General features: G+C 35.7%; 1 protein-coding gene across 6 annotated transcripts in view; it reads right to left on the bottom strand.

Annotated features, from left to right (window-relative positions):
* The window catches only part of LOC149800599 (endophilin-A3-like), a 114877-nt gene that overhangs the window by 71070 nt on the left and 17145 nt on the right, over window positions 1-26662 (bottom strand). For 3 of the 6 annotated variants that reach the window (XM_089954590.1, XM_089954588.1, XM_089954585.1), the window contains exons 4-6: window positions 24343-24486; window positions 9796-9929; window positions 8101-8167 (exon numbers count right to left, since the gene is read on the bottom strand). In XM_089954590.1, coding sequence (XP_089810716.1) covers window positions 8101-8167; window positions 9796-9929; window positions 24343-24486 — 345 coding nt within the window. Of the gene's footprint in view, window positions 1-8099; window positions 8168-9795; window positions 9930-24342; window positions 24487-26662 lie in introns of all 6 variants that reach the window. The other 3 variants (XM_089954589.1, XM_089954586.1, XM_089954587.1) reach the window with 1 other exon arrangement.

The following is a 26662-nucleotide window of genomic DNA, read 5'->3' on the forward strand; positions in this document are numbered from 1 at the left end:
ATGTGGAATAAGGGAAAGAAGTTCTTATAACTGCTTATTAATAAGTAAGACATGTGGAATAAGGGAAAGAAGTTCTTATAACTGCTTATTAATAAGTAAGAGGAAAGCTTACTTAAGCACCAAAATCTGAGAAATGCCATATGACAGAACAGCATTGAAACAGACATTCATGTACTTGGAAATTTTAAATATTTATCTAGTGTCATTATATTAAGAATGTTCTGAATCTTCTCTCTCCCCCGACCCCTTTAACGAATGAATAGTTTAATGATATACCACTAGAAAATTATACTGCATTATATGTATTATTTAAAATGTGCACATAACATCCTGAACTTGTCCAAATAATATATTTTAAACTGTACCGTCATAAAGTATGACTTGTGTTGACTGTGCTTACAACAAAGGGGAAGTATGAACCGTGTTGACTGCTTACTGCAAGGGCAAGAAGGAATTGTGTTGACTGTCTTTACAAGGGCAAGGATGAACTATGTTGAATGCTTACTATGAGGGCAAACTTGAATTATGTCTACTGTGCTTACTGCAAGGGCAAGTATGAATTGTGTTGACTGTACTTACTATAAGACCAAGTATGAATTGCACTGACTGCTTAATGCAATGGCAAGTATGAATTGTGTTGACTGTTACTGCAAGGGCAATTATGCACTGTGTTGACTGTACTTACTGCAAGGACAAGTATTAATTGTGTTGACTGCTTACTGCAAGGGCAAGTATGGACTGTGTTGACTGTACTTACTGCAAGGGCATGTATGAACTGTGTTGACAGCTTACTTCAAGGGCAAGTATGAATTGTGTCGACTGGACTTACTATAAGTGCAAGTATAAACTGTTGACTGCTTACTACAAGGGTAAGTATGACTTGTGTTGACTGCTTACTTCATGGGCAAGTATGAATTACGTTGACTGTACCTACTGAATAATAAGTATGAATTGTGTTGACTGCTTACTACAAGGGCAACTATGAATTGTTTTGACTGCTTACTGCAAGGGCAAGTATGAATTGTGTTTACTGTTTACTGCAAGGGCAAGTATAAAATATGTCGACTACTTACTGTAAAGGCAATATGCTAACAACTTGAAGCTAAATGGTTCAGATTTAAATTAATTTCCACAATTTGAATGTGTGTAAATTTTCCTAATGACATTTTAGTAAATTTGTTATTCTAAAACTCTGTCATTAGCCTGTTCAAATATATATTTTGTAAGTCACAATCAAGTAAAACACTAAGAAATCAAACAGAAAACACCAACAATGTCAAGATAAAGGTCATGTCTTGATTCTCAAGGTGATATAGAACAGAACTAACTTTTACAAAACAGAAATACATCACACTGATAGCCAACCTAAAACTGCAACAACTACAAGTTAACTTATGAACTTTACACTCTATGCTGATTATGATGCATAATAAACTTCACTAAGGACTGATCAAATCAGCAGGAGAAACATGAGGCCCAAGTGGGTCTGAGATGACTCACCTGACTGACATCTGCCTAACAGCCATATGCAAGAGCAGTTGGCCAAGATATCTGGGTCAGTAGGATGCTTTCTGTTGAAATTTCTTCAGTGCTGTTGATTCCATATCTTATGAAATCAATTGTTTCATGATTTTATAATGTTTTTGTATTTTGGAGACACTCATTCTTGTAAAGTATCCAACAGTTTGACCAATCCTTTCTGATGGTGATGAAATAGTTTGTGTGGTTGCTTGTTTCCTTTTTTACATTCCTAACCAACATGCAGCATGTTCCATGTTGATAATTCAGACTCTACTTGTCTGATGAAGTAACCATCTCAATGAATATTCATGAAACTTTGTATACGCAAATGATAATTTACTCTATATACTCACTTATGAGTGAAGTCTAACTGCAAATAACATAGACTCTGATCTGCTACCACATAATGCACAGCCAGATCAATGTCTACCCTGTTTGGTCCACTGATTAGTCCTAACAAACTGCATAGATCCAGAGCTGCTGGCACATCCAAATCTGATCTGAGCAGTTTCCAGCTAAACTGGACTTACAAGTGAGTACAGTAGTACGGTCAACTCTCATTATTATGACATTGATTACGGCAGAATATTTGGCTTTTGACAGAAAATACAATGAACAAACATGTGAAATGGGGTAAAACAATTCATTGATGTATCTACAGATCAATAATTTTGATGTTCTGATATGTCAATAAAAAGGCAAAGAACTTGTACAAAATGACATAAATGTCAATTTTGATCTACAATGGTCACTAATAGTTTAAAGTCATTTTAATAATTATTCTCTATACGTATCAATATGTATTGTATCATAGGTTGCATATTCCAATATGTACTGATAGGTTTCAAGGACCTGTCATTACATTATGTTCATTAGTAGATTAATCCTTATAGTGTCATATTCAGCCACCAACTCAGTAAACAAATTCCTTTTAACAAATATGTATAATTCCTTTTGTTTAAAGACCCAATAAATCAATATTCCTTCTGTTAGGCAGATGTCAGTCAGGTGAGTCATCTCAGACCCACTTGGGCCTCTTGGAAGAACTTCCACCTCAATACACAGATTTAAGTACCTAACAAAACGTGATTTTTTCTGCAATACCAGGAAATCTGATAACCACAAAACTAAATCAATTTACAGTACAGTACAGCTCACAATATTTTTTTTTGTTTCTCCATGTGTTATGGTGGGGCAGTCAATCCCCTACATGCTCACTTAAGAGCTGAAGCTGTGGGTGGGTGTAAATAACATAAAAATCACCACAACAGTGACTGCAACTTAGCCGGTGCATGTTATGCAGCTCCTCAGCCAAAGTGGTTGAAAGACATTACTGATTGACATTTGAACAGCCAATGTGTAAAGACTACACATGAAAAGGATGAGACATAAGAGCAATTTACAATCAGATACAAACTGAAGAATCAATCAGTTATTATGCTGACTATATTTTTGGACAATGAAAAAAATTCAAAAAGTCTTGTCAATTCGATACATATTTTTTTTTAATACACCAGTGACCATTTTGTGGTTATTGACAATGTTATTCCCTTATTTCAGTCACAGAAGCTCTGATGAAAAACTCTGAAACAGAACCAGACATACTGACTGGACATGTGCATGGGATGCTAGCAGTAGTGTAATTAAGACAGTTTATTTAAATAAAATGTTACTAATCAAAGGTTTTGTAAACAAAAATGTTATTTAAATGTAAATACTGTAATTTCTGGAAATTTTTATCAGCATTATCAATAAAATCAATAAAATCTGTGTACTGTTGTGTTATGTGCACTTTAACCAATTCTTGCCAACTTCTGCTTCTTGCCTAGCAATGCCACATTTGATGTGAAAAATCACTGATACATACAGTAAAAAATAAATTAAGCTAAAGACTACCAAACAATCCTCTTTAAGCACAGACAAGGAAATATACCACTGAACTAGAACTATTAGTTTCTGTGTCAACGACAGACACATGCATGTTCATTTGCAGGTTTATCAATTTTACATACCTTTACGGACAGTAAACTAAGCTGTTCACACATGCAAATGTTTCAGCTTTACGTGTAACTGTGCTTTTGTTATTAATTTGTTTGACTTTTATCATTCTTTTCAAAACATGGAGCACAACATATTAGTGACTTTGATAAGATCATTAAAGAAATAATACATCGAACAAACTTTAACAGAAATATAAGCATGAATGCATCTGTAGGTTTTGATCATGTAGTATTGATGAAAGACTACTTGAAATTTAGATCCTTTACACAAAATATAGGTTCTATACAATTCATTCATCAATGTCATCATGTCAAAGTTATCTAAAATTTGATTTGGAAAAATAAAAATGTGTGTGCTAATTTATAAGGGCAAGATCAAAAATAAATCAGTGCATCAAAGTGCACACCTTCATTATACTATACCCATTTTATTGATACCATTTCAACTCTGTGGTGATTGACAGTTATGACTGTGAGAAAGTATGGTGTGCTGAACGTTTCTTGCAGAAACTCTATCAGATCTTTACATTATTCCTCTTCACACTCACCATGATAGAGAAAAATAAAAAAATCATGTGAGCTGTACTGTATGTCAAATGATAAAATGTAAATATTTTATTTCTAGAAAATGAGTTGAAATGTGGTAAATAACTTAAGATTTAAAAATAAAAACAATAATATCAGATATTAGGAAAAGATTTATTTTTCTGATATGCTCTTCTCATTTATACATACTGGTTTGTCAATGATAAGACAAGGATCATAGATCTTGTAAATTATAAGCACCAAATTCATTACTAAGACAAAATGGCTGACAAAAAAGCTTCATCATCATAATGAGAGTAGACGCTATGCATTGTTTTCTCCTGGATGCTTGATTTCTTCCATATCAACTGCTGTAATCAGGAGACTAAGTGACTTTCTGCAACTGAGCAATGAGTCTCTCATTATTAAAAAGATTCTACCAACTACACCTCTCTCTCCTGGCATGAGCAAATCTAATGTACCCTTGTCAAAACCTAATTTTTGTAAAATATGTTTTTTTAGAATACTTAATTGATTAATGTCAGGAATATATGCCATTCTACCTCTATAATGTAGTCTTCCCAAAAGACAAAATTCGTCTATGATATAAAAACAAAGGGCAATAGCTCACACACATTACCTCCCCTTGCAGCCTACAGCTGGTCCCAGCTTAAGCTGAACACAACATCAAGTAATGGACTGATTGCATTGTGTGGAGGATGGGAGGGCAATAAAGTAATATAATTGGGTAAGCATTCTAGGAGGAAAAAAATTTATCCTATGAATATGTTCACCAATCACATTAACATTAGAAGAGTAGGTAATAGTCAGAGGGAATGTTGTGCATCCAACCTATGGACCAGGTAACTTGTGATGAACAACACAACCAGAGGTAATGTGGTTTACATATGGAAAGAAAAAATAATGAGATATTGTTTACCACATAAAATTTCCAGGTGAATCCAGCAAAAGCTGCATAGTGTGCTTGTCTGGAGCTTGTGCTGATGTCAAGTGGGTCTGGTAGTCACTTGTGTGACTGAGTTTACCAGATCCAGAGTTTGCTGCTAGTCATTGCAGGGCTGGCAGAAATTACTCTTATCTCATAAGCAGAGATCTTCATAAGGTGACTCTGTTCAAGTGATATGTCAGAGTATGCCATGCATATTACCCACTTCAACCACTATGAGAGGGCTTGAGGGGTTATGTCCTCTTTCCCAGTTTAATCTGGAAGAAGGAGGCATCTTGGAGTTCCACAAACAGGCTCAGACTGCTTCATGTAAAGTCTAAGCAAAGTACCAGGTCCTATCTGAAAGCAGTTTTGGTTTCCTTCAATACAGGAGAGAGATCATATGATGACTTTTTGAATGCCCACTGATGGCAAACAATTCTTGGTGACAAAACTGTCATACAAGCCACTGAGCCATCAGATCTAAATGGAAGGTATGATGGGTCCAAACCCAATATATCCAGTGGCTTCAGAGATGAAGCTAAAATACAAAACTTCCTTTGTATGAGGGCCTCAAGGTAGATGAGTTCTTAGCCAATTGTGTTACCCTCTTTAAATAAAGTCATTATTGTCAACACAGATGGCATATATTCACTCAGTCTGCAAACCTGAGCAAGAGCTATCATGAAACAGGTCTTGAGTGAAAGGAGCTTCAGTAATGTCTTGGCTAAAGGCTCAAATTTGTTTGAATTCATCAAAGGCAGAACCCAGAAAAGATTCCACTTAGGAAAACAATGTGAGTGATTTAGGCTTTATGGAGTCATTGTTGCATAACAACTCAGACAGATCATTGTTATGATCAAGATCCTCCCTGCCATAATGATGGGACACACCCTTAATAGTAGTCAGAGCCAACCTTTTTCTCCCCGAACAGGCAAAGAAAAAGGTCAGCTACTTGTGGGGGCAGAGGCACTCAAAGGACTGATGTTTTGACTTTTTGCCAGTCCGTGAAAACATGCCACATCCCTCTGCAAGCCTTTAAAGTGGAGGCCCTGCTAGCTCATGCAATTCATTCCAAGACAGAAGGGTGGAATTGTTTTTGTTGCAAGCCTCTATATACAAGAACTATGCATTTAGAAGACAGTCCAGGTTATAATGGAACGCATGAATTTTTAGGGTATTTGAGATCTGATGCAGACCTGTTTTAGAAGATCTGGCCTGGCCAGGCTCTTCCTGGACAGATCTATAATCTTAGGAACTAAGATCTTTGTTGAGGTGGTAGGCAAATGGCCACAGACCTTCCCAATAAAAAGAAATAGCAGAGATGGACCAAGCCTCAGGATCCAGTACTGGGAAAATTCAGGTATACAGTTTGTGATTCCACCTGGATGCAAAAAGATCAATCAATAGATGCCCCCATAGCTGGCAAATCTGATGACAGACCAACGGATGGAGGGACACTGTAAAGAGAATCTGATCTCTCCTTGACAGAGAATTGTCAACCATGTATTCTAAGTGGTGCACATACTATATGTAGCCAAAGATGCACACTTCGTATAAATGAGACATGAGTCATCAAGATTCTCACTGGCTATTTATTATTGCATTATTACTTAGTCATCATAGTTGATTATAAAATGAAAAGTAAGAGAGAGAAAAAAAAAGAAATGCATAATTAACTGTGTTAAAAATGTCAGAGATACAGGCTATACCATGGATGATAAATAAATAGTGTTTGCTATACCAAGGATGATAAATAAATATTGTGCGTGAACATGAACGTGAACGCTTTCTAGTAAAATGTAGCCATGCAGAGCCGTGTCGTTTGAGAATGCAGAAAAAAGTCTACATAGGAAAAATAATTCACATAATTATAGTCAAAATTTAAAATAAAATAAGTTATACCACCTGCAGAATAATCATTAATACATCTGAAAATAACATAATCCTCAATGGATGGAATGAAAATGCACAAATATCCACTTTGTTTTGGGAGGTCAAATAAATAATGTTGTCAGTTCACACAGTGAAAGCTTAAACCAGTGCCAACTGTAGGTGACAAGGGGAGGTAATGGGGCAAGAGTTATTGCCCTCTGTCTATATATTATAGATGGAGGAGATGAATTTTCATCGTTGGGAGAGGTGAATTTGGGAGGTAACAGGACTTATAATCCAAACATTATTGTGATCGGGGAACATATTTGAAGGAGAAATGCATAACTGTTCTAATTATGCCAATAATAAAGATGAACAACTTACAGTATGATCTTTAATCATAAAAACCATTCATGATACTTGTTTGGTGAAGTATATGATATGGGGTCTATTCAAAGATAATATTCTGATAAAAACTGTCTTTTATTAAAACTGACAATCTCCTATTTGAACATGTGATGGAAAAATCCCTCTCTGTGTGCAAAGCCTGGAGTAATCACTGTGTACTTATGTACATGCAGATGTCTACAAGTATTCATGGCTCTATTTTGGCATAAAGATTCAATATTTTTTCAAATCTGAATTCTGAGTCATGGATATATTGCTGCAAAACTATGGGTTGTGGTTCTCTGCTGTGTGTGCATAAGTCTTTTTACCCAATTAATTAAGTCAGGAAAGAATGTGAAATTAAAGAAAAAAAGTCTATGAGGTTAGCAAAAGAAATTCATTGCAGTCAGTTCACTAGCTAGTAGAGGGTCTCTGCCCATGAAAAAATAAGGTTTATATACCTTGATTTATAAATCAAATTAAATCATGTACACACTATTAATCAGTAGCATCAACTTTCTGGAAGCTGTATGTTTAAAACATTTCATTTTGTAAGCTTATCTGAGAAAGCAAGCTTGCACTTTGCTCTAAATTTGGACACAAATCACTCTCATTAACCCTTAGCTGTCATGTACAACAAAAAGTCACAGACTTGTTGACCCCTAGCTGTCACATAGAACAATAAGCTGTGAAAAACAGAGAGCTTAAAACTTGCTCTAAGTTTTGCACAGCATGGTTTATAAACCTTGCTTTATCCATGTGCAGTGATTCCTAACACTTCAGTTATTAAAGTATTAAAAACAAGTTATAGCAAACATTACATTGAGAGATAGTTCCGATACATACCTTTGTCCTTCTTCCTCTTCTTACAGTCATAATCAAGTCGTCTGCCTGAAAGTTTCTTTCTGTGATGCTGAAATTACATCACATGGTTCCAATCATAAGAATATGGCACCATAAGCTTTAAGTTTCAGAATAAAGAAATAAATGTGTTTTTTAAGCTGGCAGAAAGAATAAGCATAAAAGAGCATCAAGTCAAGGAATATTAAAATGAAATATCAAACGAGTTTTTCCCTTTAATATTGTCAAACATCTCTTTTTATGATTTCTAAATATCTTACCTTTACAATGCAAAAATAATTCTGAATAAACTGGAATTTAGTTACAAGTACAATTCAGTGAATCTAAAAATATAAACACAGTCGTCAATGAAAATGCATGAATAGTTATTTCTGAGTGTGCAATTTAGACTGAATTCCTCTATCAAATTCAGTATCAACAACACTATATATTCTCCCACAAGTTGGGTCCAACTGCACACACGATTCTTCAAAATTTAAAATGAAACTTTTTACAACTGAAATTTTAAAGTGAAAATATGGCTTTAAAGAAACTTTTATGCTTCTTAAAATGGTACACAACTTTGAAAAATTATTTGAAAAACATATCCTGTGAAGCCAGATTAACCTGATTCAGTGCATTCTCTCATGCTGATAAACTACTCACTCAACAAATTTCCAGTTCTACACATCAGTATGAAAAGGGTCAATCAAAACTAATGAGAACCATGGTTTCCAGAGGGTCAACAAGCTCTGCAAATTAGATACAAGATCACTGCACATGTAACAATCTCTTTGATTACTTAACTCATTCAGCATCTTAATCATGCATGTCCAAAACTGATCCAAATTAGATCCAAGTTTCCAGAGTGGTAACAAACTGAGTCAATCTGATGTAAGATCACCTTATTAACTGAACATGAATCTTGATATTTTAAGTTTGATCCAATTCAGATTTAAAAATATGGCCTCCAGAGTGTTATCAAGCAATTATTCATGGAAGCATGACACACAATGGACCATTCTCAATGAACAATACACAATTGCTGAGCCATACCATATAATGACCTGGTCTTATGCCCGGATGAATTAAAAGTTACAATGATGCCACGCAATCTGACTGACATATCTGAACATAGTGATCAAAAACACACTTTACCGAAAACTATGTGTGTGACCAAAAACACAAAAAAAAACCAAAAAACACACAAAAAGGACAACCAAAAACACACAAAAAATAAAAAAAAAACTAAAAAAGACTACAAAAAATTTAAAAAAAACAACAAAAGCAATAGTTTGCTGCATCTCATTGAACACTGGAATTATTACTGAGGATGATACAAGGTAGACAGTTTTAGATTGCTGTTTTTGCTCTGTAACTACTTAAGAAGTGTTGCCATACTGAACAAGGAAACAATGCACACTGTAAAAAATCTGATATGAGGTCACCTTAATGGTCTTTAATTTCCTCTCCATGAAGAACAAGTGCAATAAAATAGCAATAAATTTAAATAATTGAAATATATCAGTTATGCTGTTTACTTGAAGAACATTCTTGGTATTATATGATACCAAATGTAATTTTAAAAAATACAGACTGGAAAAATTTAAAGATACATGAAACTCAGTATGAATGATGCCATTTGACAGAGTCTGCTCAGCATTTTCTGACTAATTTAGCTAAATGTACAAGAAGGCTTACATTGACTTCTTTAAGGTCTTTGGACTGGAGGTGGGAGAGAGGCTCCAGGAAGTTCTGTTTGACATTTTCCTCCAATGAATACTTTATTTCTCCTAGTCTTTTGTATGACTCTCCAGCTTCTACCAGACTGGACCCTGTAAAATATCAAAGTCACATTAAAAATATGCCAAAAAAGATACTTTATGAGTAAATTTCATTTTTAGGAAGCCACAAAACAATTTGTCTTGGTTATAAAACTTACTAGTATATGTTGTTGTTGTTGTTGTTGTGGGGTTTAAAGCTATTTTTCAGCACATGATAGGCTATGCATGGCGGCCAGTATTAATGGTGGAGGAAGAACCCGGGAAAACCCCAGGAAGAACCACCGACCCACGAGAAGCTACTGGCAAGCTTTCTCACATACCCACATTAGCTGAATCCTAGACTTGAACCCACGCAGACAGAGGTGAGATGGCAGTGATCCATAATGGACAGTGCTTTAGACCACTCGGCCACTCGGGGCCCCTACTAGTATATGTACATCCATTTCAATTCCAGTATCTGACTGGTGCAAACAAAAAAATGAATAGCCAGTCAATGTGGCCAGATGCAAACTAAATTTACTCTACCAATTGCAATTGTTTATTTTATCATATTAAATGAAATAAAAGAAATAAAAGAAACTAAGCGATAAATGATTTCAAATTATTTCTATGACCACACATGTATCATCTGATGACTGGGTTCCAATGATAAAATTAATAACTCGTGCATAATTTGCAAACAACAGACGTTTGCAACTCCAGTAATAACTCTAAAGGCTAGAAAAACCTGAAGGAAAAAAAAAACAGGAAAAAAAGAGCTATTCAAAAGAAATATGACACTAACAAATGAAAACAATGTTCTAAAAACAGCTGGATTACAGATCTTCCTCAATGACTGACTCAGCAATAAGATCCACTGCAAACTATGTAAATCAATATAAAAAACCCATTTCAAGAACATTAACCAGCAATATACAAAAATATTCTGCTGCAACTCATCTTTCTCTGAACCTGATTTCATCTGGATACCACAGTCATTTTGGGAGGCTGAAATATGGAGAAGTTTGACATCTGTCCAATTGAGGAGGATTATACCTATCCATCCAATTTGTGTTTGTAGAACACTGCTGACAAAAGAAAGTTAAGTCAAAAAACATTCACATTTTTATAATATCATGAAAATCTGATCAAGTCATCTACAACCCTACAAACATGCAAAATTGCTGGTTTAACTCAAACGGATTTTGTTATTTTGTACTAACAAGGCATTTGCCAAGAAAAGTCAGAAAAGTGAAAAATGCATTTAAGAAAAGGAAAAACTGTTGTAATGGCCTGAAAATCTAATGAGGATATATACATATAAATACAGATATATTAATCAAACTTTATCTGTTTTCCTCAAGTACCAGTTACTTAATCTTGAAACAAAATGTTTTATGTTAAAAAAGGTCTAATTCCAACAAGCTCAAAACTATGTTTAACAATGTTTACTCTTGGGGTACAAGATTTAGAGTCAAATATGCCCTTGGTGTAAGAACGGGGGGGGGTCAGACTCAGTAAAATAAATAACCTTGATGTCAGACAAGGGGTCAAATAAAAATAGTAGGGGTCTCTGAAGCACATATGATGGTGAAAGGAAACACTATTTAAATGTCTGGGTCTTCTAAGTTTCAAAAGTCTATAAAAATTGTTTGAAAAACTGTTACATTGATATGGAAATCCAATCTAGTCATTCATTTATCAATATCAAATTTAATTTGTCTACTCAAGTAATTTTTGTTTAAACCTGCCTACAGTGCTGTTGTCAAAAATGTTTAAATCCAAAACCTATTAAAAAAAATCAGTAAAAAATAAGATCTGAGAAACCAAAACTCAGCCAGGTCTTAGAATGCATTCATGGTATCTACATATCAAACCTGGTCTAGTTTGCCTCAATAGTTTTTTGTAGCTATCTTGCTTACAACATAGCATGATGAACAGACAGACGACAGATGGACAGCAAAAAACCAATGTGATGTGATGTGATGTGATTTGGATTTTTAACGTAACTTTAACAATTTTTCAGTCATATCGCTACAATGTCTGCAATGTGGCAGTTTATAGTGATGTCTAGCACTGGGGCATCATGCCGCAGACATGTAGCATGATGTCCCACCCAGTCACATTATCCTGACACCAGGCCGACCAGTCCTAACACTAACCTCTTAATGCTGAGCGCCAAGCGAGGCAGCTGTTAGTACCATTTTTGTAAGTCTTTGGTATGACTCGGCCGGGGATCGAACCCATGACCTGCCACATTCGAGGTGGACACTCTACCCACTAGGCCACCGAAGCGGTTCAGAAAACCAACATGTCTCCCATCCAGTGGGTAAAACTGATGTAGTTGTTCATTGTTACAAAATGCAACCATTGATTTATGTTGTTATAGTCCAACCAAATCTACCTGTCAGCTTAACCTTTCAATGAAATTCAAACCAGTGTAAGCCACAATTTGACTGGCTAATTGATTTGACAGAAAACAAGACTCTTGACAAGAATTTTAAACAATGAAATATGATAGGGCTCCAATGTTAGTTGAGATTATACTGATCAAAGATCAAAACCAGACAAATGAATAGAAGACTGACTGTAACTCTGAATCCAATTGCTAGTGAAAAGGTAATACTAAAGTATTACTATCTGACCAGACAATATATTTCTTTGTGAATATTATAAGTTATCTTGAGAATTCCCAACAGTATCTTCATAACAAGTGTATTTTAAGGTTCCTGTATAGGCCTTAATGCAGATACATGTAGCTACTTTTCTGTCTTGATGATATAGACTTACATACCAAACCTGATCAAAATCTAACCAGAAATAAGGCCTCTGGAGTGTTAACAAGTGTTGATGGATGGACAGATGATGCAAGATGCTCAATGCACAACTGACTCTATGCCATATTGTAAGTTCACTTGGCTATCTGAGACAGCTAATCTGTATTGTATAGCCAAGATTGTGTCAGTGTGATGTTGAAACACACATGCATGACCTCTGACCTGACCCCATTTAATGAATTGTGATATGGCACTGATTCTGGGAAATTAAGAAGTTTGAATATTATGTTTAGTACTTTTGCAAAATCATGAAAACAAAATGAAAATTCCTGGAACAATTCACTAAAGGTCATTCCATCACACATCACTCTGAGCTCTCTGCATAACCATCTCCAATTACCATGAAATTTGTCTATGTGTACACCTATATAAATGATGACTACATGCAACATTTCAGTAAACAATTCCAATTACACATGAGGTTAAGGCCAGTTTAAGAAAGGTAGCATAAATTGTTCAGTTGCAAATTCATTGACTTCCAATAATGGGTTTTCAAGTGCTTGTAATTTTTTTAGTATACTGATATCAAAATTTACTATACTACGTATTTGTGTCCTGGGGATTATGAATCCTAGCATAGTTTTTTTTTCTCTGCAGATTTTAAGGTGGCAGTACTACTCAGTCATCCGTCACAAATGCCAAATATGTACAAGTTTATTTGAAAACTATACTTGTAGGCGATTGTACCAAATTAATCTCATTTGAATCAAGTTCATTGTTAAGCTGATACCTGGGGCACAAAATTGAGACAAGTCACAAAATGTAAAATTGTGCCCCTCATAACCGAGATGATTAAAATATAATAATACTCTGTTGCATTATAACTAGCTATTTAAGAACTTTCAGATAATGTATATTTTAATATGCTTTTTAGGCAAAAGAGAAAAATTATGAAGCTTAAAAATAACAATACTTCAATGTCAAATTAATCCTCCTTCTTACTGTAAGCTATTTCAATCTGTGAACTCCATAAAAATCAACTGAGCATGTCAACACCACATTGATTCCCTGCCAATGACACAACTAAAGGGCAAAGTTCTCAGTCGAACAGAGAAAGTTGACAATGGTTGGTTTTTAATAGCACTTTGGCACAACATCCGCCTATATCATGCCGATGAAATTGAAGCTATGTGCCCTTCTCCAGGAAGTAACCAATCCTGACCTGGATGGGTATTGAACCTGAGATCCCTGGATTTCAAGACTGATGCCTTAAGAACCAAGGGATCAAGGCTCCCTAATTAAGGACAATAATTCCCTTAAAAAAATACATTTAAATCTGAGAAGCAAACTTCATACTAAATTCAGTATTAATCTATGATTTCCTTCAAAAGTTATTGAACAGAAATTAAATTCATGATGGACGTGCCTTAACATGATGAGATACGACAGACATGGAATATAGTATATACCTCTCCATAGCTAGCACAGGGGCATAAAATGCACGGATAAAAGATTTATGGATACCTGTCCTGGTCAGCCTCAGTACTTGTGAAATGCACTTAATTCCATTCCCTCTGACTGATACATTCAATAATTTGTTGAAAGCACCATTAAAACTCAAGCGATTTACCAAACAACCATGAAAAATATGAAATGATAATACTGTGCATGCAAAACAACTTGCAATTTTCAAGATAAATCAAAATAATACACTGGGATAGAAATACTATTTTAGGTAATACATGACTTGTACAGTGCTCAAAAGCTTTCAAAATACATATTTCCACATGCTTTGTCAGAGAAACACCAAAATTCTGCACCCACTAGCTTCAGATCTCAGAAGAATAGACCCAGGGCTAAATATTAATACCATATCAGAGTTCACCCTTTTATGCCAAGCAAATGTATGTATGGTTGTAGGGTGGGGACCTCAATTAGTTTTCCATGTTATGGTCAAGTCCCTGGGGTAAAAGTAGGCAGAGAGGCCAAAACCAGATGGATATCTGAATCTGTCTTGTCACATCCAATAAGTGCTTATTTAGTGACAGAGTAGGGCTCTCAATGGTTTCTAAGTTCTAACCTCAACTGTATGCCCCCAAGGCATGACATGGAGCCTAATTCTAACCCATTATCTGACATCTGTTCACACAGAAGTTTTTGATCACACACAGAACAATCTGAAAACATGTTGTTCCCAATTTTGGGAGTTATTTTACATTTATGAAAATCTAACCCCACAGGCTGTTTCAAATTCTAAAATCAGTGTACACCCCTGAACATATCCCAAAGTTTGAAGTCTCTCTCTTAAACAGTAGGAGTTATGCACAATTATAAAAGCAAGTACTAACAAATGCACCAATGATATTTTATACTCACTGCCTTTTATCCAAAAATCATGGTAATAATTAGGAATTTTTAAAGTTTTGAAACATTTTTGTTTTTGGGAAGGGAAGCAATTTAAAGGTGTATTGAAACCAAGGCCCACTATTAGCATCAAATTAGTCCACCTACATTTATCTACAAATGATAAGTTTGATCTATTCAATAAAGAAATAAAAAATATTTTTAAAAAATACTGCTATGGCCTTTTATAAAATAGAGCTCATACTATGATAACACTTAATTTCTCATTTCATTAGTGACTTACATTATCAGGGCATACTATTGCTCTATACATTACGGTATACAAATATTAAAGTACTCATAATTTCTTTTCCATTGCTGTGCTCATAGTTGTTTCTTTGCTGGGCATACCAGTCCAATGTATACTTCTGTATAAAATCTATTTTTTTTATTTTTTACTATTAGAAGGAACCTTATAATTATATCCCAATGTATCCATGTAAAACCCATGGGGAGAATCTTGATAATATCAGTTACAAGCAGCAGATGCTCTCAAAATGGGCTGAGTGTTGCACCTTGTTATTTCTGCATAAGGAACGCACTACATGCTATCTGTAATAAATGAGACTGATTTAATTTATGTCAGGCTAGCTGACCAACTTAAAAACACAAGCCTTCCACTCTGAGACAGGAAATAGATACTTTAATTAGAGCAGATACATACTCAAGCTGAGAGCCTCATTAAATATTATTAGAATTATATCTTAGTGTTTTACAAGGCCAGTGTGCTATCATCTGGATAGTGACCTGATATGGGATAATGTACAATATCAAGATGAAACCATCAGAAACTGCATTTACTAACACTTTTCAACTTGCACACTCAAATTCAATTCTGATATTTATTAATGAACAAATTGCATTGAATTACAGTCGTAATTTATTTATTTATTCAGTTGCTTAATATTTATATTAGTTTAATGAAAATAAAGCATGAAATAATCCAAATAAAAAATATTATATTTGAGTTTGCAGTCATTGATGAGTTTCATAAAAAGAACAGCTGGTAGATATGTAACAAAATGTAAGTCCAGTCTTGTAATGCAAACCTTGCACTGAAAATTGCATTGAAATAAATCAATATATTCCATTAACAAATTAAATGAAATTAATCAATACACTCCATTAACAAAAAATACTAGAAATGTGATCATGCAACATGGATACCACACAGTGTTTGAGAAACTGACCTGAATGCCAAGATTATCTTGTCAAATTAAAAGACTATGCTAATGCTACATGGAAATCCCTAGGAGAACACCAAACCGAAGATGGGCATATATTATACTATAGTGGAGAGTGTGACAAGTCCATAAATGGAGTAGGCTTCCTTGTAAATAAAGCCATCAAGGGATCTGTGCTGGAATGCTGCCCCATATCTAGCAGAATCATTTCCATTCGTCTGAAAGCATCTCCCTTTAACATCACAATTATCCAAGTCTATGCTCCAACTACCGATCATGATGATGAATAAACAGAGGAATTTTACAACAAACTACAGGGTATTCTAAACACTGTCATTAAGAAAGATATCCTCACTGTCCAAGGAGACTGGAATGCCAAAGTTGGCAAAGATGCTCTAAAAGACTGGGAAGTACATTGTGGACCTTCTTGCAATGAGCTTACCAATGAAAGAGGGAGACGGCTGCTTGAGTTCGCAAGCTACAACAACTTGGTACTAGCCAACACCCTGGGACAACATAAAGCTTCATGATGCTGGACATGGCACTCACCAAATAGAACCCATCACAACCAGATCGACTACATACTGGTTCAAAACTGTTACCAATCTGGCATCAATAGAGCAAAACCAAGGACATTCCCAGGTGCTGATGTTGGGAGTGATCACGACCTCGTGATTATGAACTTCCGAGTGAGGCTGAAGAAAATTAACAAGCCAAAGAACATCAGGCTCAAATTCAACCTTGAACAACTGAAGGACCCTAACATCTGCAAGTCATTCCAAGCCACAACTGGAGGAAAATTTGCTCCACTCCTTGTGATGGATGGTTATGTCAATGAGATGACAGACACCTTCAACACAGTCATGACAGCAATTGCCAAGGACATCATTGGCCTCCATCGCCCGAAGAAAATACCCTGGGTTACAGAGGAGATTCTGAAGTTGTGTGATGCCTGAAGAGAACTAAAAAACACCAGACACACAACAGGGGCACTGAAGTACTGAGAAATAAACAAGAATATCAGAAAAAACTTGAGCAAAGCAAAAGAAAATTGGATTGGACAAAAGTGCACAGAAATGGAGAACAGTCTGATAAAGAATAACAGCAAACAGGCATTCCAAATTGTGAAAGACCTCACCAGACAGAAACAACCAAGAGTCAGTACCATTCAAGACAAAAATGGAAAATGCCTCACAGAAGCGAGTGACATTGCAGAAAGATGGACTGAGTATTGCAAAGAACTCTACAACCATCAGTCCACAGGAGACCCAGAGGTGCTTGAAGTTTCAAACTCATCAAATGATGATGACTTCCCCATTCTCAAAGAAGTGGAGTCAGCAATAAGAGCACTGAAGAATGGGAAGGCAGCTGCAGTAGACAACATCCCAGCTGAACTTATCAAGAATGGGGGAGAATCAGTGAAAGAGCTACTAACAAAAATCTGCAACAAGATCTGGCAGACAGGTGAATGGCCAACACAATGGACCCAGTCACTGGTTATAACACTTCCCAAAAAAGGCAATCTCCAGCTGTGCCAAAATTAAAGAACTATCAGTTTGATCAGCCATGCTAGTAAGGTAATGCTGAAGATCATCTTGAACAGACTGAAACCACAAGCAGAAGAAATAATCACTGAAGAACAGGCCGGGTTCCGGAGTGGAAGAAGCACAACAGAACAAATATTCAATCTCAGGGTTCTGTACGAAAAGTACTTGCAACACCAACAAGACATCTATCATGTGTTCATAGATTTCAAAAAGGCCTTTGACAGAGTGTGGCATGAGGCATTGTGGGCCACAATGAAGAAGTATAACATGGGTCAAAAACTAACCAATACCATCAAGCAGCTGTACGCCAAGGCTACCAGTGTAGTAATTGTCCAAGGTGCTGTGGGGACCGGTTAAAGACAACAGTGGGAGTGCGTCAAGGCTGTCTCCTGTCACCCACGCTTTTCAACATCTACTTAGAGTGCATCATGAGCGAAGCCCTGGAAAACCAGTGTGGGACAGTCAGCACTGGAGGGCGTAACATCACCAACCTCCGCTTTGCAGACAACATTGATGGGCTGGCAGGCAGTGAAGACGAGCTAGCCACCTTAGTGAAGAACCTGGATGAAACATCTTCCAGATTTGACATGGAGATAAGCACTGAGAAGACAAAACTGATGACAAATAGTGGCAAACAAATCTCAGCCAAGATTAAAGTCAGAGGACAGGAACTGGAAACAGTGAGTCAGTTCAAATATCTTGGTTCCATAATCAATGAAGAGGGATCAAGAGCAGAAATTTTGTCAAGAGCAGCACAAACAATGGCAGCTTTGTCAAAGCTAAGACCCATCTGGAGAGACAAGAATATCTGTCTGAAAACTAAAATCAGACTATTGCGAGCTCTAGTCATCTCAGTCTTTTTGTACTCATGTGAGGCATGGACCCTGACTGAAGAATTACAACGAAGAATCCAGTCACTTGAAATGAGATGCTACAGAACCATCCTTGGTATCTCTTACATGGACCACATCACAAATGAAGAAGTGCGTAACACCATCAGGCGCGAAGTAGGCCAATATGAGGACCTCCTCACCACCGTCAAAAAGAGAAAGCTGAACTGGTATGGCCATGTCACTAGAGCCAACAGTCTATCCACAACAGTCCTTCAGGGCAGTGTCCAAGGTGGCAGAAGGAGAGGTAGACAGAGAAAAAAGTGGACTGACAACATCACAGAATGGACCAGGAAAAGTTTTGCGGAGACACAGGCATTGGCACATGATCGAGACAAGTGGAGGGAACTGGTCCGATGTTCAGCAGCACAGTGCCTCAACGACCACACTAGCTCATGAGACTCATGATGATGATGACATGTCCCGGCCACAATTATAGTGGTACAATTAAAAGACAATGCTAACACTACATGTCCCAACCACAATTATAGTGATGCTATTAAAAGACAATGCTAACACTACATGTCCCAACCACAATTATAGTGGGTCATAAATAGCAGACAGAAAGATATGTACCACAAAAATACAATTCTTACTTTTCAATGGATGGATGAATACCATTCTCATTTCTATATTGTACAGATAAATGCACAGTTGGTTTCTTTAGGTATGATGAAATCTGTAGCATTCATTCTGACCATGTAAATGTTTGACATCAAGAACAACAAATGTAGTCAGTCACTTGTCAAGTGATTTTTTTTGTAAGTGAGCAATGAGACACTTTCATTAAAAACATTATACCAACTGCAGTTTTCAGTATCTGGTGGTAATTTTTCCATTTTTTAATCACACACACATCTGCTGGAACATAAAGTGGTTCCCAACTTTTCCAAGTACAGTGTGACCCTGCTATAGCATGCTCTGTTATAACACAAATTCGGATAAAACACAGTCGTGGTGCTGCTCCCAAAATTTCATATACATGTATTTTTCTTGTACATGAAAAAAAATCTTTCTTAAAAGTACCAAAAAAAACGTAAAAATAATATTATCATTTTGGGGAAGAGATCACATATGAATAATAAAAGATGAACGTGGCGTGACTCCTGAAATTGTATATGTATTTTTCTCATATACGAACAAAGATTTTCATTCTTAAAAGTAAGAAAAATAAGGTGTAAAAAGTTTATTCAGGGACTGCGCAAGGCTCCACAAATGTCTCAAATTATGAGGGTTTTTTCCTTACTGGTGGGAAAATATACCATCTGGTGATTTTTTATTATTATTGGCAACATTGTTGGATGTTTAAACTTGTTTATACAACCATTGGTTAGGTGTGGAGAAATTCAGAGGCCCCATGAAAGGAAGCCACAAACTTGATATAACATGCACTGAAATTTATCTATTGTTACATAAACAAATTCTTTGTCAATATTGACAAACCATCTTAACAGTGCATTGATATAGTATAATCCGCTTATGTTGACATCTAGCATGAGCACTCTATGTTGTGAGATATCCATTTTTATTTTTGTTGTTGACATTTCTGGTAGTGGAGATCAATCAGATGAGTCTATCTCATAATCTATCTTTCATCAGATATTTGACCACTCACTAGTAATTAATATATTTACATAAATTGACATTTGTATGTGGATGGCAAGTAAAATTCCTCTTCTTGTCACTCAAAATTAAATCCTTCAAAACACTCACATTTTCTGTAGTAATCCCTGTAATCAGATCAAAACACCTGCATATCTATCATCCGTTTACCCTTTATTAAAATTTCTGGTGCATGCGTGGAATGCAGCATCACTCCACTACCATAAATATAAAAAAAGAATCTTACACTTCTTTGTCTTTCAATATGCAGTGAGGAACAGTGTCTAAAATTGACCAAATGACTGCCAATTCCTTTTTACAAATGTACCCAGATAAAATAGTTTGCTGAAATTTCAAAGAGAACAGATTACCTTTGAAACACGATTGTTACGAAAACGTACTAAACAATTGGAGAAAAAAAATGCTTTCAATCATGAATACAATTATTTGATGTTGCCGCGACAATAAGAAATGGGCATTTGTTTGGTTCTCCAAAGCTGGCCTTTAGTGGTGACTTTAATAAGTCATGCACCCTTCATCAAAAAGCTGACTACAATCTTCAATAAAAACAAAGAACCTTTCTTTAAAGGAAGTCAGTACTAAACTTAATTAAAAGCAATGATATCTGATGGATTGTTTCATTTTCCAATGTGACTGGAACATGTTTACTGTGCCGTGAAAGTTACCTTTTTGCAGGAAAAAAGTTTATGCTTACAAACGCTAATAACAGCAGATTAAAACGCAAACTATCTTTTACTGACTTTGGATGTGCTTAAAAGTAAATGTGCTTCATCATTTGTTACGTGATTGTGCCATCTTTTTCCCACTGAATTCAGACCTATATGATCTGTGACAAAATTACTGACTATTTTAAATCTCTGTGTGTGCATATTTTGGATGGAATTACTTGTGGAGTCAATGTATGTGATGAGCTTTGTGGGTGAGTACACGGTGTTGATACTCTATTCATGCTATACATTAGACATGTAGTATACACGTATATATACCAATGCTTGGTTCCCTGAATAACGTAAAATATTATGTATGCCTTCTCTGTTTCACTACAGGCATATTCTCATTTAATATACATCAATTGAAGATGGTAACTGTGCCAATGAAGCACATATTTTTGAACCCACAATAATTACCTACCCCACCCCCACCCACCCCGCAAATTTTATTTGGGTATATGCATATTTTCTTCAGCTAACTTAACTGGTTGCTTATAACACGGTTCGATCTACAGCACAGTTGGGTTCTATGACTCCCAACTACCGTGTTATAGCGGGGGTCACACTGTATGAGGGCTATTACTTAACTTCACAAAATTTTGGGACACCCCTCCCCTGCTAATAGTTACATATTTATGCTCCGATAATTAAGAAAAAAGTTAATTTCAGAGCACCTAATCTCATCTGCAGCCCACTGCTCTACTGTGTGAAACTCTTGGAATAATCACTGTGCATGAATAATCACTGTGCATATCAGAAAGACCTTTATGTGATGATGCTTTCTGTTCTGTTCAGTAATTTTTATGTGCACAGATTTTTTATTTATAGAAATAATAATAATAATAATAATAATAATCATGAGGACTTTGTATAGCGCCTAATCTTTAGAAGCTCTAAGTGCTATACAACATTAGACAACACCTGTAAGACAAAAAACATATAATGATATGATTACAAAAACAAACACCATGAAATTAGAAAACATTAAACATGCTGAGAATATTTAAGGCAGGAAACATTATTAGGTCTTTCAGTTTGTTCTTGCAGTCGAATTAAGTGAGTTTTGAGAGCCCTCTTGAATGTGATCACTGTGTCTTTGTGTCTAAGTTCAGTGGGCAATTCATTAGAAACACCAGTCACATTGGATAGCATATACACTATAAGTAATATTAACAACCTTCATGCTAGGATGCTTTTCATCAAATTCGATAAAAATTCTGCTCAGCTTTATTTTACTAAAAGTAATCTAAGGTTTTTCTAATTTTAATAAATGTGGCCATCTGTGTTGGTAGACTGGCATAATAGATACAAATGTGAAAGGTTTTCATGCCAGGATTGTTTTCTGTTAAATTTATTTCAATTCCATTCAGTGGTTCTGGAGAAAAGTTGTTTCAATGTTTTTCTAATTTTAAAAATAGTAGCCATATCTGACGGCAGATGGTCATCATTTGTAAAACTTGAAACCATATCATGCCTTAACATTTTCTGTCAAATATGATCAAATTTTGTTCAGCACTTAATGAATTGAAGACAATTACAAAAAAATATATATATTTTTAGTAAGGGTGAATATATTTGATGGCAGGAGCGCTTTCTGTCAATTTTGGTCAAATTCTATTCAGTGGTTATTGAACTGAATAAGTTAAAGGTTTTGATATTTTTAGCAATGGTAGCTATATTAGATGGCAGCTTGGCATAATTTGTACAATTTTCACAGCCCTTTAAGCACAGTTTATTTTAATTAGCCAATTTATACTCAGCATTTTTTTTCATTTAAAGGCTCTTTCATTTTTAGTAATTGCAAGTTTAGCATCATGTTGATAAATCTCAAGCCCCATGTGCCAAGCTTCATTGTCAATTTCTGTCAAATTCTGCTGAATGGATTTTAAGTCATTTATAGGCCTTTTAACTGTTTGCAGCTGCAGTCATATCTGATGGAAGATCACTATCAGTTGTACAAACCTTCATGCCAGGATCCTTGAATCAAACTTGGGCCTATTCTTTAAAATGGTTTTGAGAAATAGACATTTAAAGTTTATTCTATTTTTAGTAACAGTGGCCATATTGGATAGTGGATAGATATTAGCTGCACACAACTGAAAGCCCTTCATTACAGAATATTCTCTGCCGAACTTGGCTAAAAATGATGCATACGATTTTGAAAAGTTTAAAATCATACAATGCATGCTGGATGATGCAGGGCCATACCATAAGCTCACTTGGTTTTAAGCCTCAAAACTACCCCTCATACACACAACAATCTGTAGTAAACAAGAACTCACTCAAAGTTTTGCATGAAGAATCACTTCACAGTTTAACTCAAATCCTACTCTAGCTGTAACCTAGTTCCAAATACATAATAGAGACCTACTTTAGTAAATATTAAGCAGACTCCTCAAATTGAATGCCCCATCAAGTTTTATCACTGTACATGCAACAGTGTGTGTGACTTGGATTTTTAATGTAGCTTCAGAACATTTTCAGTCATATCGCTACAATGCCTGCGGTATGGCCAACAAGTCCTAACTGTAACCTCTTAATGCTGAGCATCTAGCAAGGCAGCTGCTAGTACCATTTTCATAAGTCTTTGGTATGACTCAGCTGGGATTCAACCTGTGACTTCCTGCATCAGAAATGGATGCTCTAACTACTAGGCCATCGGAGTGGTCTTGTATATGCAACAGTTTCAAAGATATGCCTAAAGCAACAGGAGTATCGTAATGGCAATTAAATGCATAACCTGTGTTTTAACAGTCTCAATGTACATTACTGAAATTTGTGTGCAGAAACCACTTTTCTTCTTTCAATTACAATAACCCTGACTTCTGACCTTTTGACACTGAGATCAATAGAATTCTTCCTTATCATGTTTTTTTCAGTCAGCACAGTGACCTTGACACTTGACCCCAAAATCAAAAGACTTCTTCCCTAACCCAAGCACTAGCCATCCACAAAGTTTGATCCAGGTATGTGATGTAGGAGTACTATTCTTGTGTGGAAACATTTTTCTTCTTTCAGTAAGTGACCTTGAAATTTGGCCTTTTGAACCCCCCCAAAAAACAAGTTCAAGCCATCTACAAATCTTGGAAATTGTAGATAGTAGAGAACGTTAGTCAATGTGTCAAAAATATTTTCCCCATCTCAGTCAGAGTAACCTTCACCATTGAGCTTTTTGATCATGGAATAACAGATATCAGCTTAACATAATATCCTCTGCCTTCAGGTGGGTGTAAAAAAACTTTACATCAATCCCCATAAAAACAAAAATTAAAAAAGACCACAAAAATGTTGGAAAAATGTAAACAAGATGTCTTCTCTGTGTTTTGCAGGAAAGAAAAAATGTTAACTTACCAAATGGTGTATCCTCCCCAAGGTCACGCCCATGTTTCTGCATATATTCCCCTAAGATGCCTTCTGGCTGTGGGTACAGGACATTCTTAGCCTGTCCTCTGATTTTCTGGAATGAGTTGACTGCCGCTAGTTTAGCTCTAGAAGCTAAAACAAAAAATGGATTCATCAGAAGTTTGTAATGTCTGTCTACATACCAATATGAAATTCAGACCTAATTTAAACTAATATCGTCAAAAGGTATCAATATGTATGCACATTATTTTGTCTGAGAAACAATCAATCTGATGAAAATCAGATCTCCATTATTCTATGTGAAGATCTGACAGTGACCACTAAGGGATCACATTCTAGTGACCTTTTCATTATTCAATGGAAATGCAACTTTCAAAATTTGAAAGTGCTTCAAATCATTCAGCACACTTTGATGCTCTTCAACCATACTGTGCAGTCTCCCAAATGAAAAGGTATAAGACATCATCTAATTGGCTTTTAAACAAAGCAATTATAGTAATAACATAGATCACCAGAACATGACCCCTAAGCAGTTACTGGCAGACCTTTATATAGGACAGTGGAGATCTGATTTTAATCAGACTGAAGAAACAATTATAAAAATGTCTAACACATATTCAAACAGACAGATACTAAAGAAATGCAAACTGAAATTTAAACTTCTTCTTTGAAACACAACCATTTATCAGTATAAATCTCTACAGAGATACCACGACTAACATTTTTCCAATGGCTATAATAGAAAATTCCCCAAAAGCATCACATGAACCTATTTTAGTATTCAAGGTAAAGTCTTCCACTAAATTATGGTATATCCAGTTTGTCAAAAACTGCTTTCATAAACAAATGATTTTTCCCCCAAGGTCAACCAGAAATCTACACCAAAGTGTCATGTGCCCAAAAATTTCCTCCATTAATAATCCACGTCCCTTTCATCCCCAAATCACAACAAGCAATGCCCTCCACAAATCAGTTGAATGAAACTTATTCCCATCAAGACTGCTCACCCAATCTTATCCACCAGTATGAAAAGCATATCATAAATAGTGAAAGAGATCTTATAAGATATTAAGCATGCAATTACACATGCTAGCACACGCACACCAAAACAACACAGTCACACATATAGGACATGCGTTAACACATAACACATGATCCTGCATATTTATCCATGCACTTTTAAATGTAAATAAATGGTGTAACACTGTCTGGATGTTATTAAACTCCTATATTCTTAAAGCTAGAAAAATAAAAAATGAGTCAATGATAGTCCTATGGACATAGATTGTGCCAATACTTTTAGAAGTGTGATTTTCTCTCTGTTCTATAGACTTGTAGACATAGGTGTATTTTACATGTTTCAAATAACTCCTTTGTTCTTTGGACTTGGAGACATAGGGATGATTTTATGTCAATTTTAACTATTTTATTGTTTGTCTCACATTTCTGAGAATGGAATGTTCATACATATCAGCCTGGAACCCCTTGGTCATCGGTGATGTCCAGGATTTTCACACTAAGGGGGTATTTCCACTCTGGCATTTTTGTATTTGTGGTTGGGGGGGGGGGGTATTTAATTTTTAATGGGGATAGTCTGAGTTCTGTACAAGAACAACATGAATAGATCCCTAATGTTTCAATAAACACTTGTGATAAATAACTGAATGAATAAAGAGAATACAACCAGTCTACCCATTATCAGCAGAGCATCAGCATAATGATAACAACACCATGTTATATGAGTTAGAGATGCTTTGGATAATAAAGACTCAGCCATCACATAACAATAACTGGACTTCCACTTCAACCTCAGCAAAAGCAGTTTTGTAACACAGGCTAATCATAACACCTGACTGCTTAAATGTAAAAAGTCAACTTAGTAAGTACTTTATTTTGGTATGTGGTCTTTATCAAGTGTATACATGATCTGCAGAACATATTAAATATTACAGCACTGAAGCTGACAGGTCTTGTTATGGTCACAGAAAATTGTCTGTGCAGGATTGAAATTGGGGGGAATTCATTACATTTAGCAGGGATCTGTGCAATTGTGTGTCCTAGAGAAAAACACTGTATCATGCCCCAGGGTCTTTTCTGACCCATATGAACAATTGAGATCCCCAAAATATCATCATATATACTGGGCATGAAAATACAAATTTATACATGCAACTGACACTGACCCAGGGTCATTCCCTATTCCAAGGAACTAAGCCCCTTGGTCATAATTTGGAAACTACTGGGATCACCAGTCTATTACCATACCGTTACTGAGCAAGAAAAGACAAATGCAAATACCCAACTGATA

This window comes from Sinohyriopsis cumingii, chromosome 4 (assembly GCF_028554795.1).
Source record: "Sinohyriopsis cumingii isolate HCF-2022 chromosome 4, ASM2855479v2, whole genome shotgun sequence".
Lineage (NCBI taxonomy): Eukaryota > Metazoa > Mollusca > Bivalvia > Unionida > Unionidae > Sinohyriopsis > Sinohyriopsis cumingii.